Source organism: Lycorma delicatula, chromosome 1, assembly GCF_047948215.1.
Source record: "Lycorma delicatula isolate Av1 chromosome 1, ASM4794821v1, whole genome shotgun sequence".
Classification (NCBI taxonomy): Eukaryota; Metazoa; Arthropoda; class Insecta; order Hemiptera; family Fulgoridae; genus Lycorma; species Lycorma delicatula.
The window spans coordinates 54665181-54681935 of NC_134455.1; the positions used below are offsets into that span (position 1 = coordinate 54665181).

Sequence of the window (16755 nt, forward strand, 5' to 3'; positions counted from 1 at the left end):
GACAATACTTGGCCACATAACGCAGCTCAAACTCAAAAATAAATTGTATTCTTATTTCGGACTACACTGGAGCACCCTCCATCCAGTTCAAACTTATCGCCCTACAATTATCATTTATCTGGGCCACTAAAAGCACTTGGGAGGACAGAAATTTGAAAAAGATGCTGCTGTTGAAGAGTTTGTGCACAATTGGTTGATGTTACACCCACATTCATTTTATGATAGTAGTACCAAAAAGCTACCTACCCACTGGGAAAAATGCGTTTCCAAAAAGGAATTATATAGGAAAATAATATTGTATTTTTATTTTATCCTTCAATAAATTATAAAACAAAAATTCTAGTTCATATTTGATTCACCCTCATAATCTATCCAAATCCAATCTTTTTTCATAATTCTGGTTTACCCAAATTTTCAATCAGTCATTCCATGTCAAGTGACCCAACATAATTTTCTTGTTTTTGATAATTTGAACCAGTATTCCAAATAATTTTATCAAATTTGGTTCTAATGCTATAACCAATTTTGTATGTAACCACATGAATTTTTTGGTTAAGCAGCCAATGTTTTTTATAGTTTAATTTTCACAGCTTTACACAGTTTTTTTAATGTTTACATGGCTCAAACATACAATTGCAGTGATGCTCCTATTAAATGCATGGAATTATGTTCTCCAAAAATCTTTTCTTATCACTTTGCTTCTTCTTCAGTAATTTTTTAAGTGGCACACTACAATTAACTTTGTACATACTGAAGCGGTGAGGAAACTTTTATAAGTGGTAAAATATTATATTTTAACATTGGTGTGTTTCATTTATTTACATTGCATATATGAACAAGTAGGGAAAATGCTAAACCTGTTCAAACATGTTTAGTAGTGGAGTAGTGGTGATCAATACTTCTATATACCCACGTAACTTTGAGCTAATAAGCAGAATTGCAAAATCACATAATAGTAACTTACTTGTAATCAGCAGGTGGCTTAAATTCAGGATTCAATTTTATCATTTGTTGAATAAGGCTGTGACGTTCTTCTTCCAATCTCTTCCTTGTTCTGTATTCTCTTGTGTTAAGACGCTTACCATCACTGCTATATATTGGCTCTGGAGATGGCGATCTTCATAAAAAAAATGTGAAAAATATTAATCAAAAATAATTCTAAGGAAAACCAGCAGTACCATAATCGATTTTGGTTTCTATATTACACAAAAATAACAAACTTTTCTATGGACTATTACTCAAATATTTCACTTCAGTTTATACTTACACGCTCTCAAACAATGTAAATTTTACAAATAATTATGATAATTATTACAATGCTTTTTTACAAATAATTATTATGTCCATAATGACCATAAGGTTCATTTTATTTTGACAGTATGCTCGTTAAAGACGTACAATATAAGATTAGCTAAGTCATTAAATCCTGTAAACATTTACTTCAGTTATTGTCAGGATAGCATTAATAATTCCAATATTATAACAGAACTACTTTCTCGTTTTTACACAGCGGATAATAATATATCATGACTGTTAAATTAGTAACTCAGAATAGGAAAAATAAATTTTAGAAAATTTGAAGTGAAAAAAATCCTAAGACTAACACCTGCTACTTCCAAAATTAAACTACATGTAAAATATCACACTCCAATAATAAAAATATTCCTATCTCTGCTTTTTATAAGAAGCGTTTTAAATTAAACAAGGGTAGCATTTATAGATTTTTGCTCATAAATGATTTTAGACAAAATTTATTCTGAACAAAACTTTTTAGCAGAACTGTTCTTTTATTTAACCTCCGGGACCACCGTTAGATATTGCTTCAGAGGATGAGTTGAATAATTTTTAGCACGTGAAAATGCCATGCCTGACCAGGGATCAAAACCAGGATCTCCAAATGAAAGGCCAAGATGCTACCACTCGCACCATGGAGGCCAGCAAAACAATTACTGTACCTGGTAACCAAATAGTTACACTAATACACACTGAAAAGTTTCAATAACATTGTTATCATTATAGAGTATTTTTTTTTCTGGACATTTTACAGGTAACAACCCCACAATATCATAAAAAAAACATAAATTTCCATTTCTTCATTGTAAGGAGACAAAGTAATACTTTAATAAGTTATACCGTATAAATCTCTGATCATCTAATCAGATCTTTATAACCTGTACTGTAACTGTCTTGATTATGTCTGAAAAATTCTCCGCTCTCATGAAGAATTTCAGGCTCTTTCTAGCAGCTAAAAATAAGTATAACTTTCAATAACAATACTAAACCACTGAGTTCATATTAATGATGATATCTTAAAAAGTGTATTATATGTGAAAAGTTTCTAATGATGTTAAGTTAAAATTTTTCTTCAATTCTAAAGAGAGGAATTCTATGTTGTGAAAATTTATAGTAGGCTGTCTCATGAAATAGAAGACCAATTAAAATTGAAAGGAGAACTAAAAGACTGGAGGAAAAAATGAAAGAAAATCTTTTGAACAATATTTTGAAATTGAATAACATAGTATATACAAAGAAAGCGTGTATTAAAATTTTATTAATGTTTTGAATATGAAACAGAATATCAAATTCCATAGTAATAAACTATGTTTAATGATAATATTTTTTATAAGTTATGAATAGAGGAATTAAATTTTGACAAAAAATGATTCAGAATTTTTAATTTATAAATCAAGCAGAATAGGGAAAATATTAAATTAAGAAAAGTAAATAAAGCTTATCTTCCTCATAGTTTTAATTCTTGGTAATCTAAATTTAATTTTTCACATGGATTTCTTACTGCTTTGAGTATAGAAAACTATATAAAATTTTATGAAGTAACAGAGGATGTTAAAATTACGACTGTTACAATAACAATAAGGGAAGAAAAATAACAAGAAAGCCAGATTTCAGATGGTGGGATTTTCTACTATACAACAGCTGCAATGCAAATAATATATTATTAATAATATTGTAGTGGGAAGAGAAGCTTACAGAAGAAAAAAAAAACCCATTTGTTTAAGCATAAAATCTGGCTTTTCTGAAATCTGTTACAATTTTTGAAACGTTATCATGGGTAAGAAAATGGAATAAAGGTTTAGTATAAGTTACAAAGAGATCTGGGTCAGTGAAAACTGTTCACACTCCTATGGAAATTGAATGTGTGTAAAAGTTACCGCATAGTTTAGTATAACTCATTCAGCAAAGACTCCTCCATAACACTATAAAATTTATCAAATAGTAATGTTCAATGTATCCTCTATAAAATATAAATTAAGGCAATTACTGATCGACTGGTCACTATGAATTAAATCACTTACATTTTTTGTCAACACAAAATCAAAGTTTAATCCAAAACAAATTCGTAGCTACTTACATACTTTTATTCTCCAATGAGGTTGATCTTAATTCTCAGGATTGGTTAACAAGCAGAATTTTCATTTTTAGTTGGAAAACAAAACCAAGAAATCTCTACGAATGACTGCAGCATTTACGAAACCTATTCTTTGGTGTACTGTCAAAGTAGGTAGCATTATCACTAAGGAGTGATATATATGTGTATTTACTTTCATCCTCAACACGGGTAGCATGGCCTCAGTAAAATTCAGTTTTAATAAATTAAACAGCTCTTACAGAGGAATAGAGCAAGGCATTCTTCAAGAAATATCTGTGAATGGTTTCATTTCTCAGTTTGGTGTTGTACTGTAACCTTTTAGATCTTCTGATTTATAATAGACTAATTTTTTCTTGTAGGAATGTTTTAAAAAAAGACAACCCCTCACAGTGATTCATAATGACTAAAGAACTGAACGTTAGAATTAGAAAAGAAACTGGAGGTGACAAAACAAAATGCTTCAACATGTAAAGAAAGTTTATTTAAACGCTCTAAAAAAGTATTGAAAAAAAAATAGTGGGGCCTTGAGGATACTCATTCAAAATTAAATCAATATTCAGTTTTACAATCCAAAATTAAGTTTTGCTTAATACAGTATTTTGTTTGAACTTTCAAAAAATAATTTATTTCTAAAAATGGTATTTCCTGGACCTGTAAAAGAATCCTTTTTTCAAATACAATTTACAACCACATGAATTAATACCTAACCCTGTACAAATTTAACACCGATGATGGTATACATGCAATTCTAATTACATTGTGTGCTACCTATCAGATGTAAATTACAGACCCTTATTTTGTAAAAACAACATACGAGGGTGTCAAAAAGTAAAGAGAAATTTTTATTTCCCTCCCAATCAGTTGTAAAGCAGCAATGATTGTTCTGCCATAACTCATAATCTCTCTATCAGTTGTTAATTGAGAATATTGTTTCATAGTTAAGTATTTGTAATTGTGTTTAAAATGAATGCTCCTTTGTCTGAAGCAGGAGCAACATGGAGAAAGTTGTTTGAGTGGAAGCAAGATCTTTGAATGGATCGTTTTAAAAAGGATTTCTCTCTGTGATGAACAGCACCAAGGTAGACCTTCTTCTACTTCAAAGACTGACGACATTGAAGCGGTTACACAAATGACTCTCAGTAATTGACAAATTACAGTTTATGACACTGCAAGTGAGTTGAATATAAGCCTTGGGTTAGCATTTTCAATCATCCATGATTCTTTAAATTTTTGAAAAGTCTGTGCTTCCTGGGTTCCACGTCAATTGACTAGCATCCACAAAGAGAATCGTTTGTAAATTTCCCAGAAGCTTTTGAAACATTACGAAGATGGAGATTCTTTTCTTAAGCAAATAATAACCGTTGATGAGACATGGGTCCATCACTTTGAATCCGAGTAAGTGAGCAAGTTTAGTATGGGAACATCCTTCATCTCCCACAGCAAATAGTTCAAAACTCAGATGTCTGCAGGAAAGGTGATAATGACGATATTTTGGGATATGGAAGGTTCACTTTTGGTTTACTTCACACCTAACGGTCAATCAGTAAACAGTAACAGCTACTGTAAGCTACTGTGTTTACTGAAGCAAAAAACCAAATCCAAAAGACATGATATACATTTCTAAAGCCTTGATTTTGCTTCAGGATAATGCTCGACCTCATACGGCCAAAAAATTGTCCTTTGCCTTCAAGATCTCAGTTTTTACCACCCTCCGTACAGTCCGGACGTGGCTGCAAGGGTTTTTCATCAATCTGGCCCATTAAAAGAAGTTGATAAAAGCAGTGAAAGATTTTCTGCACAACAGACTGATAACTTTCTTCCAGGAAGAAATTCAAAAGCTCATTAAAAGATGGGCCAAATGCATAGAAGTAGGAGGAGATTATGCTGAAAAATAATGCATGTATCATTTCTAAGTACTAATAAATATACTGATTTTTTGAATTTCACTTTACTTTTGACTTGCCCTCATACAAACTTTTAATACAGTGACAAACAAATTGTGCATTACGAAGTATACCTCTTCAACAACATTTAAACAACTGACAAAGATCCATAATTTTTAACAGATTTATAATAGAAGAAGAAGAGATAAAATAAATGTGAGCAAATATTAATTTTTATCTGAATTTAAAGTAACAGGATTTCATTTATTACTTCAATTAAATGCAACTTCAGATGCTATAAAACTGACACACCAAATTCCTTCATTTGCTTTTATGCAGTTAATGAATAATTCTCCAAAAATACAAATACAAAATTATTTAATAACATATTATCTATATCTAGATTCATATATAATATGTAAACATTGTAAATATTATTTACATTTGTTCCTAACCCTTCCAAAAAGTGTGATTTGAAGAATGTCTAGAAAATTTCTATATATTTTATGACTCACAATATCTGGATTTTTATCCCCAATTTACAAGAAAAATTCAAATTCATTTAATTATACTAAAAAAGCAGAAGTATTTTTTATCATTAACAAAACTGATCTTTATCATAGGGGAAATTAACATATTAAGCAGATGTTAGAATTTTTTCTAATAATTAATATTAGTGTATTATTATTTAATTTTATGAACAAATCAATTCAGATCTCACTAAATTAAAAAGCAGCGTTTCATAATTTTTTTCTAATTAATATACATGTTATAATTTTACCCCTTAAAAAACTTATTTATTACAATGTAGCTTTTGGTATACAGCTTGTGATAAGAGTTATATTGTTTTTTTATCAATTGTAGTTTTCTACACGAGTCTGTGCCTCCATTGCAAAACTACTTAAAAATAAAAAAATAATGGCAGTATAAATCAGTAAGGTTTCCCAGTTTTCCCGCTGTCAAATATTTAACAACACTATCATCTTTGATTGTTTAAATATTTTAAATGAACAAAGCTGAATTGTTCAGAAGGTTAAAAGTGTTTTACATATTTAATAAATTTTGATATGTGCTCCATTTGTGGCACTTTACACATTGAAACTATATTTAATTCTCACATTTGCTTAATTGTCTGGTACAACCATAGCAAAGGCACCAGCAGCAATCCTCTGACATATAAGCACTAAATACGATATTTATTTTTTTTAATAACATTTAAATGTAACACTAAGAAAAAATCCAACAGGATATGTTCAGGGCTTCCAGCAGCCAGTTAGTTCACTATGGGCCGGCACATCAAGAAAATTTTACAGAGCCTTTCTCTTTCTTTTTAAATATCCTCAATTTTATAAAAAAAAAAAAAACTTAGTAATACATCTAAATAAACTGTTCCTAATAGTGGTCACAAAAAAAAAAATGTATATAATGTTACCAACAATATTCGGCAAAGGACCTAAACACTGTCATCCAATATATTGAAAAGATATAATTTATTCCAATTCTAAATACAACAAACACATAGTGCTTTTAACGTTCCAAAAATTTACACTAATTCTTTACATTCCATTAATTTTTCAAATCAACTACTCAACTCAATATCTATGGAGTTATGAATTTTTTAAATCCTGGCATACATTTTCAATGAGTATTCTGATAATTTCTTATAAGCACTAATGACTTATTCACTGCATGGGCATAATTTTAATTTTTTTCAACTGACAGAAAAAGTACTTCATTTATACTTTAAAAATTTCACAGCCTCAAACTGTTACTTTTCATAACTGGATATAAGCGAGAGATCTTTCATATTTATTTGCTAGACTAAGTCTATAAAAGTGCTGTACAGTTACTCAGTCTACTATTGCCCAAAGTAAATAAAAACTCATCACATATAAAATAAGTTTTTTTATTTGGGGAAAAAGTAGTTTGTTTTTAATATGGCAACTTCTACCAAAGACAAAATATTACTAAATTTTTTTCAATTCTAAGAGATTTTAAAAATATCTGCTAAATAATAACAAATACACTAACAAATTTGAGTTCTTTCTTGTAGCATCAAAAGGATTACATATAACAAAATTAGTTAATTTTCTACTAGAAAAATAATCTACTGTTCTCTAATTTTGCACAATTAACGTCATCTTCACACAACAATAATGGAGGCGCCTTCCTTGGTAAAATATTCCGGAGGTAAAATAGTACCCCCGAACATACTTGGCATTTATAGACCTAGAAAAGGCATTCGATAACGTAGACTGGAATAAAATGTTCAGCATTTTAAAAAAATTAGGGTTCAAATACAGAGATAGAAGAACAATTGCTAACATGTACAGGAACCAAACAGCAACAGCAACAATTGAAGAACATAAGAAAGAAGCCGTAATAAGAAAGGGAGTCCGACAAGGATGTTCCCTATCTCCGTTACTTTTTAATCTTTACATGGAACTAGCAGTTAATGATGTTAAAGAACAATTTAGATTCGGAGTAACAGTACAAGGTGAAAAGATAAAGATGCTACGATTTGCTGATGATATAGTAATTCTAGCCGAGAGTAAAAAGGATTTAGAAGAAACAATGAACGGCATAGATGAAGTCCTACGCAAGAACTATCGCGTGAAAATAAACAAGAACAAAACAAAAGTAATGAAATGTAGTAGAAATAACAAAGATGGACCACTGAATGTGAAAATAGGAGGAGAAAAGATTATGGAGGTAGAAGAATTTTGTTATTTGGGAAGTAAAATTACTAAAGATGGACGAAGCAGGAGGGATATAAAATGCCGAATAGCACAAGCTAAACGAGCCTTCAGTAAGAAATATAATTTGTTTACATCAAAAATTAATTTAAATGTCAGGAAAAGATTTTTGAAAGTGTATGTTTGGAGTGTCGCTTTATATGGAAGTGAAACTTGGACGATCGGAGTATCTGAGAAGAAAAGATTAGAAGCTTTTGAAATGCGGTGCTATAGGAGAATGTTAAAAATCAGATGGGTGGATAAAGTGACAAATGAAGAGGTATTGCGGCAAATAGATGAAGAAAGAAGCATTTGGAAAAATATAGTTAAAAGAAGAGACAGACTTATAGGCCACATACTAAGGCATCCTGGAATAGTCGCTTTAATATTGGAAGGACAGGTAGAAGGGAAAAATTGTGTAGGCAGGCCACGTTTGGAATATGTAAAACAAATTGTTAGGGATGTAGGATGTAGAGGGTATACTGAAATGAAACGACTAGCACTAGATTGGGAATATTGGAGAGCTGCATCAAACCAGTCAAATGACTGAAGACAAAAAAAAAACGTTATCTTTTAAAAAATAAAGAAATAATAGCTTACCATTTTTTAATTACTTTAAAATCAATTATATTTATTTAAATATAATTAAATAATTACAACTAAATATTCTTCTTTTCTGTAAGCATCTACTTTTAAATGTTTTTCTAATAATTTAGACAGAAAGAAAGAAAAAGAAATGTTAGAATATACAGACATAACATTACAACTAGTCTGGAAAAAGGGACAAATTATACCTGTTAAGACTCCATAATATTGTTTTCCTTTTTTGACATTACAAATTTTGGGATTCATTAACTTTTACACTCAATCCTACAGCAACTTGTTGAGTAAAAATATTTAAAACTACGGACAATACAAAAAGAAATTAAGAAAATAGAAAGACATAAAAGTAACTTGGTCAGTTTATCTCTCAGGACTGCCATTCTTTACAAAGAAAGCTAATAAATAACTTGAAATATATTGTCAGTTTATGAATGGGAAAAATCTTTAAAATTATAATTAATTACTAGAGGATAATTCATAGCCTTGTTTTAATCAATATATAAATCAAGCACAACAAATTAATTTCAAACCATAAGTAGCTTAAATAAAAACAGTACTTTTATAAGTACATTTACACTATTTTTGATGGTTTGGGATTGCTATAACACTTTTGAATTACAAAATCATAAAATTTTAACAGCTTTAATAGCAAATATAAACAATCGTAAAGTTTTATTACAATCGCGATGAAGAATTATAATGAACACATGAAACCCACCATGAAAACTTTTATGGCTGGCATAAAAAAAATGAATAACAAACCACAAAGAGGATAGTTCGTCAGAAACATTTAAAATGTATAGGAATAATTTAAACCTTGTAACTTGGAAGTAATGCATTTCAATATTCAGTAATTGAGCTCAACTAAAATAACCAAATAAGAACGGTATTTACAAGAAACTAACATTCTACAACCAGGTTTTTGCATAGTGATAATTTATTGAATATGTATAAATAGTACAATTAGAAATGATAACTCCCACCCTAACATGTTAACCTGAAAAAAGTTAATAACATCAATTAATGAAACAATTTATAATTATTTAAAAGATTTCAATGACTATGCATAAAATGCAAGATCAAATGGAAGAAACTTCAGCTTGTCAATGGTCTAAAAACAATATTATTTTCTCATTAAACTAATGTGTATAATTAATAATCAAAATAGCCATTAAAAGGGGATAATAATTAAATCACCAGCTGGAAAAAAAAATATTAAAAAGTATAAAATAAATGCTGTAAAAGAAAAAATTTAAGTCTAAAAACATTACTTTCCATTACAATAAAAAAAATGCATAAATTTTTTATTATATAAAAAAAAAAATAAGTAAATATAACACAATTTCATAATTATTAAAAGAGACCCGCTGAAAGAGATAGTTAAAATATATATATAAAGTAATAATGAACTCTGAACTAACTTCATTAACAGAAAGATAGTTCTATTAAAAGTATGTTTAACACAAATGAAATCTGAATATAACTACTAATACAATTTTCTTGATAATTTTATTACAATGTAAGTGAATTTTTATGCATCCCTTTAAACAATTATTCAATAACTAATAAAAATAAACTGCAAAAAAAAATTAAATTGAAACATTTTCCTACTAATTAAGTACAATTTAGACAACTTTTAATCGGGCAACTTTTGAAGACTGTAATGAATATTTTTAATTGAAAGCACATAATTCTGACGGTAGCAGACAAACCAATGTGCATGTACACACAAACACGTCATACAATATTTGCACAAATGTCATTCAAACACGCTTACCACATCGGACATTATTAAATGTAACTGAGACCAGAAACTGATTAATGACATAATTTTCAGAATAGAGTATTAATTATGTGCTGACAAAACATAATTACCATATAATCCTTAAGGCATAATTTAGAGTTATATTTTCTCAACTACAGATTCATTTAAGAATATAAATTTCAAGTTAACTAAATCTAGAGACTTAAAAGTAAAAGTTTAAATATTGGCAATATTACTGAATGATGAAAAGATAAGAAAACTTTCTTCAGAAAAAAAAAATAGCAGTTTACCTGTGACTTCATAATACCCTGTTACTAATCATTATTATAAAGTAAATAATATTAAAGTATATAATATTAATGTATAAAGTTTCAACAGAATGTTATGCTACAAGAGCATAACTTCAATATAGCTTGCTAGATGATTTAAACACAAAATAATTTTATATGTATCTAAAAAGATTAATATGATTAACACAAAAGCATACAAAATACAGAATACCAGAATACCATCAAAATTCACACCATCCTGGAGCTTATAAACCTAGGATGTTTGTTAATTATTAATTTGATTGCAAACCACCACACATCAGATAGAAGTTGAATTGATAATTAAGTAGAATGGAGTCACACCTTTCCTCAGGATTTGCTGGGATTCCCAGGTCTCCTGTCCTTAGTTTACGGCTCACTTCCTCAATCTGCAGCTGTACTGAAATTGAAATGGGTTAGAGAAGGGCACAAAGCCCAAAAATTAATCATCTATCATCAAGATATGAACACATAAAACAATCATACATCACAAGACATGTATTAAAAATTACAAATTATGTTCATCAGAATAGCAAGTGTGTGATTATATAATTCTGCACAACATTTATTTACAAGCTTTACCGCTAGATTTTACCAAGATTTTTTATTTATTAATAGAAGTTCTTTCAACTTAAAGACAATTCATCATAAATTTTAATACAGATTATAAATAGTAAGCCAACTTTAAAAACTTTACAGGACAATATTCTACGAGGTTTATAACAAGAGTAAACAATATCTTGAAATGGGGAATTAATATCCTTGAATGGAGAATGGATAAGAAAATTTCACTAAATAGATAAGATATGCAGATAGCCTTAAGAACAATATCTTATAAACTCAAGAATATAATCTGGACATTACCTTCGATGAAATGGAAATTTTGAATGCGAGTGTATATAAATGTAGAGGATGTTCTGAATTGACTGTTGTTATATATGCTGAAATTATTCAGAGCTATTGAACACCAAAAGCAAGAAGTTCCAATAACTAGTCCTTTTTAAAACAAATAAAAGCAGATTTCATCGGCTGGAAACTATATTGCACGGAGAATGGGCTGAGAAAGAGAAGTTCATATAAAAGAGAATTTTGGGGAATAAATTTCCTAGTAATTGGTTTTCTATAAATTCTGCTAAGTATTCACTTTCACATCGGTTATGTATGTTCACAATGATGACAGACAGGCTGCATAACAAAATAATGATAAAAAAAAATCTGATGTGACTTCCTTGTACGCCTATTAAATTATATGTATTTTTTATTACATATTTTTTTTAACACATTATTTTATTATTGAATTATTAATGTAAATTGTTTTTTACAATCGGAAGTTAATAATTATTAATAAATCAATATATTTAAATTAAAAAAAAAGAGGAAATAGTCAGATTCTAACCGATGTGCATTCCCCTTGTAAGATCCAAATATTTCATTAATTAAAATTTTATTGCGCTATAACTTATGTTACAACAGTCCTAAATCTAAAATTTCAACATTCTACAGCTAATCGTTTTTGAGTTGTGCAAGATACATATGCACATACATACAGACGTCATGCCGAAAATAGTCAAAATAGATTCAGGGATAGTCGAAATGGACATTTCCGTTGATTCTGAAAACCGAGATTTTTTGTAATAACAATACTTCCTACAAGGAAGTAAAAAACTAATCATCATAATTAATTACTTCATAGGTAAAAATGAATAAAACTGTAATTGATAAAAGAAAGAAAATGCAATGAAATAAAATAAAAGATTACATAATGGGCAATTTTAGGTAAAACCATAAAAATTCTTATAACAATGAAACACAGTTTTACACAGAGTGTGGTTTGACCCTGCTCTTTGCTCAAGTCAATTTTCCTCTTCCAATCTGTTTATTTTTTACTTTCTTAGGTTTGGATGGTGATGATATTTTAGGATCACAACAGGGGAGAGAGAATGATTTTATATTGCAAGACTTATGAGGACAAGGTGAAAAGTTCCAGGCCTGGATAAGAAAATAACACTTTTTGAGTACACTTTGATTTATTTTTCAAAATAATCACCATAAGGTCTATACATTTAGCCCAGCATTCTACAAGTGTTTATGCCAGTTTGGTACATCAATTTATCAAACTCCTTAAAATAACCAAATATGATCACAATTAACTACATTTTGGTAAAAAACTCTTCCCTCCAAGCAATATTTTTAGGTTAGAAACAAGTGATAGTCACTAGGAGCCAGATCAGGTAAATATGGAGGATGTTGGAGCAACTCAAACCACAATCTGTTGATTTTTGCCATTACAAAAACTGGAGTGTGAGCTGAAGCATTGCCTTAATAGAAAAGCCCTTTTTTGCCAAATCTGGTCATTTTTCCTTAATTTCATCACTGAGATGCTGCAGTAGGGCCACTCCATTTATTATTTAACCCATTTTAAGATAATCAAAGAAAATTATTCATTATATGCATTTCAAAAAATAGTCATATCAACTTTACATGCGAAAAGTTGTCCCTTTTTTTGGAGGAAGTTTAGTGATGACCAAAATCTCATCAAACTCACAAATCAATGAAAAAATTCCTCTGGATTGCGCTGAAAGAGACAATCACTTGAAATGTTTCTTCAGCGCTGTTTTTGGCCAGGCGTGGGCAAATGCAGCACCCATCTACGTCACAGATTGTTCATACCCAAATGATCATCCAAAATATTATGCTCACGTTCTGTTGGCATACCTTGACACTCACACTTGAATCATATAGACTTGTATTTGATGGAGAAGTCTCCCAGGGTCGTATCATGCTCTTTTTTTAATTTCCTTTGCACTTAAGCCTTTCAGAAAAAATTATTTTTCACTGCAAGAATTTCCATTTTCCAAAAAAAATGGCCTAATTCTCAATTTTAACAGACTATGACTGAAGTGGAAAAAACTGCAACTGTATCAGCTACTACGTGATGTAGTACCAACAAGTCCATGAAAAAGCTGGCCCAACAGAAAAACATCAGTATTGCATTTGCACAAACGGCAAACTGCCTTATGAACTGTAAGAAGTTCAGTCTCATACCATATAAAGTGAAAGGAGTTCAAAAGTTATTGGCCAGAGACTGTAAAAGTGAATCTAATAGAGTACTGTGACAATATTTTTGACTGTTTTCTGTACAGATGAAGAATGGTTCCAATTATCAGGATATGTGCATGGACAAAACTCACATTTGTGATCTGCTATAAACCCACATGTTGAATATGAAATTCCTCTAAATGACTAGAAGACTGGGATATGAAATGCAATATCCAAGAGGAGAATAGCTGGCCCAATATTATTCACAAAAGTAATAAATTAAGTTGTTATTGCAAATCCATTTACCAGTTCAGGGGAGAGCTAGCCAAGGACGAATTAATAATGCTTGGATTCAAGAAAGCACAACAACAGAAACAGCCAGGCAGTTCATGAAGTTCAAGAGGTTTTCAGAGACTGAATAATTTCTAAGGGCTTGTAGCCACCTTGTTCTCCATAATTAAGCCCATCGTATTTTTACTTCTGGGGTTATGTAAATAGTAACATTTATTGAGGAAACCCCTCAGAGCCTCCACGAACTTCAAAATATGATTTCACCAAGAACATTTCACATGAACAACGCATGAGAATTTTCAAGAAAAGGAAGAAATGAATCCAGATATGTCTGGATGTTCACAAGGACAATTTCCTACCACTACTGTAAGATAAGTCAATGTTACATATTGTTGTGGTGGTGCATGACAGGTGTATAACTAGTTACCTTTTTGAACATACTGTGCATATAACTGGCAAACCTTACTCTGATAAGAACAAAGCGTGTAATATTTTAATCAAAAAAATGATCTTTGTAATAACTGCATAAACATATTTGCAGGAAAGGTTCTTTCCCTCTTTAATAAAACTTTTTATTTTTACAGATCCAGTTTATGACTTGATATTTAAGATTCTGTATATATGTGAGTACGTGTGTAGCTCTCTCTCTCACAAGTGTGTGTGTGTGTGTTGTGAGAAATTATTCAGGATAACTAACTTTTGCTTTGATAAATTTCACATATGATATGCGTACAGATGCATAAATGTGTACAACACAGTGAGTCAGAAATTGAAAATTATTAGAACTCAAAAAAGACCTAATATATAACGAAACCTTCTTTTTCTGTGTATATTATTAATTTAATTTTCAATAACATATTTTATAATTTGTTTCTAATGTTTTATTACTCACATGTATATAAAAAAACCATTACTAAATTGCATATTTTTCATATTTCATTTTATGTTCTGCACTGTAATGTGCAAGCTCATTTGAAATTTAAAAACAATTTTGGAAAATTTGACAAAAAATATAATACCATAACTCAATTCAATTTTATTTCCTCTTTAATAGATAGAAGGCACACATATTAGAATACAGGAAATAATAATACCCACAAAGTAAAAACTGAGCGCAGCTGCTTATACTTTAAATATTTTTAGCTGTTAGAACTAAATTATTGTAATTTGTTTCAAAAGCTTGCCAAATTAATGGCATTTTCACCCAATGGAGTTGTGAATAGCTGCCAAACTTACAGCTCTATGCAAACAAAAGCACTTAACTATCCCAATTAGCTATGTTTATACAAAGCTAAATTTTTTACAAATGAAATAAATAAAATGACTTTTCCCCTACGCCAGCATAGAAATTTTAACATTAAAGTCTCTTCTTAAAGAATAAAATAAACAAAATGAATGAATAAGGAAATGTAGTCCACTCATCCACAAAGATCACTAAATACAATTAATTTTCTAGTTATTATGTAATGTAAAACATTACCTTCATCTAACAATTCTTGTTTCACATGCTTTTAATTACCCACCAAATTATGAATAATAAAATGTTGAAATGTAATTTATATATATTTATGCATATATAAACACACAAATGCAGAAATGAAGGTAACATCCAGAAAAAATTTTGGTATCTTTAAATACATTTCACAGAATACAGTAACTATTGTTATGTAAACCTTTTTGGTGTCAAACTTAAATTAAACTTTAAAAGGAAATGCAAGAGTTTTAGGCAACATATGTATTGTAAATTAATACTTAATAATAACTATTAAGACAGTTCCTATTATATTAAAACCTGTTAACTCCAGAACAAGCAGATGCTTCAACATGACTTTGATAAAACCACATATAATGGGACTCCATATTCAATAACTACTTTGTACAATACGTTAATAAAATAAACATTGTTACAATAACAGTAATCAATGTCAGAAATTTACTCAAAATAGTCCGAGTTTCAAAACAGCTCATGATTTGAAATATAAAAGCCAATAAAAAAAAAGAAATCCTTATTAATAATAAAATTTACCAAGAATTAATAAACATCAATTTTAGAATCAGCAAGAAAACTAAAGTAAACATTACATTTTTTTCTAAATTATGAACTTTAAAGAACATGTCGTGTGATGAAAAACTGGCTAATGAACAAATGATAATCAAAGGTAAAACCAAAGTAAGTAGAGAGATGGTAATTGACAAACAGAGGTAGGCAGAATTAGCGAGTATGATATCACCCACACCACAAATAGGTCTACCAGTGTAAGCATATACTCAGTTATAATTTCATCATTTATATTGTCATTACTGTGACTATAAGAATCACAATAATAGGTAATATTAATAGTAGGCAATAATAATTTAGTAATTAACAATTAATTTATAACAAGGCATTAATACCTTAAGTGTTGCTTGTTTTTGTACCAGAAGGCTCATGTAAAATAGAAATGAACGTAAAGAATAATTTACTCCAAATTAAGGAAGAACAATATTGGGTGAACGTTGAAATATTGTAAAATTTGTTTCAGCTTAAGACATACCTGTAGATAACATCAATACGTTAATTTTTCAAGTTTCTACAGATCAAATACCTCTAATATTTGAATACTTATAATGAAAGTAAGAATTTAAAATTAAAAACTGAAGATTTATAAAATATCGTTTTTAGTGTTGGCAAAGAAATAATTTATTTGAAAGCTTCTGTTAAGGAGAAAATGTCTGAACAAAAACAAAATATTGCAAAATTAAT

At 29.5% G+C, this 16755-nt stretch overlaps 1 protein-coding gene across 3 annotated transcripts in view; it reads right to left on the reverse strand.

Annotated features, from left to right (window-relative positions):
- SF1 (splicing factor 1) overlaps positions 1-16755 on the reverse strand; it is a 74997-nt gene that overhangs the window by 32004 nt on the left and 26238 nt on the right. For 2 of the 3 annotated variants that reach the window (XM_075354834.1, XM_075354840.1), the window contains exons 3-4: positions 11007-11082; positions 965-1117 (exon numbers count right to left, since the gene is read on the reverse strand). In XM_075354834.1, coding sequence (XP_075210949.1) covers positions 965-1117; positions 11007-11082 — 229 coding nt within the window. The remainder of the gene's footprint in view (positions 1-964; positions 1118-11006; positions 11083-16755) is intronic. The other variant, XM_075354848.1, reaches the window with a different exon arrangement.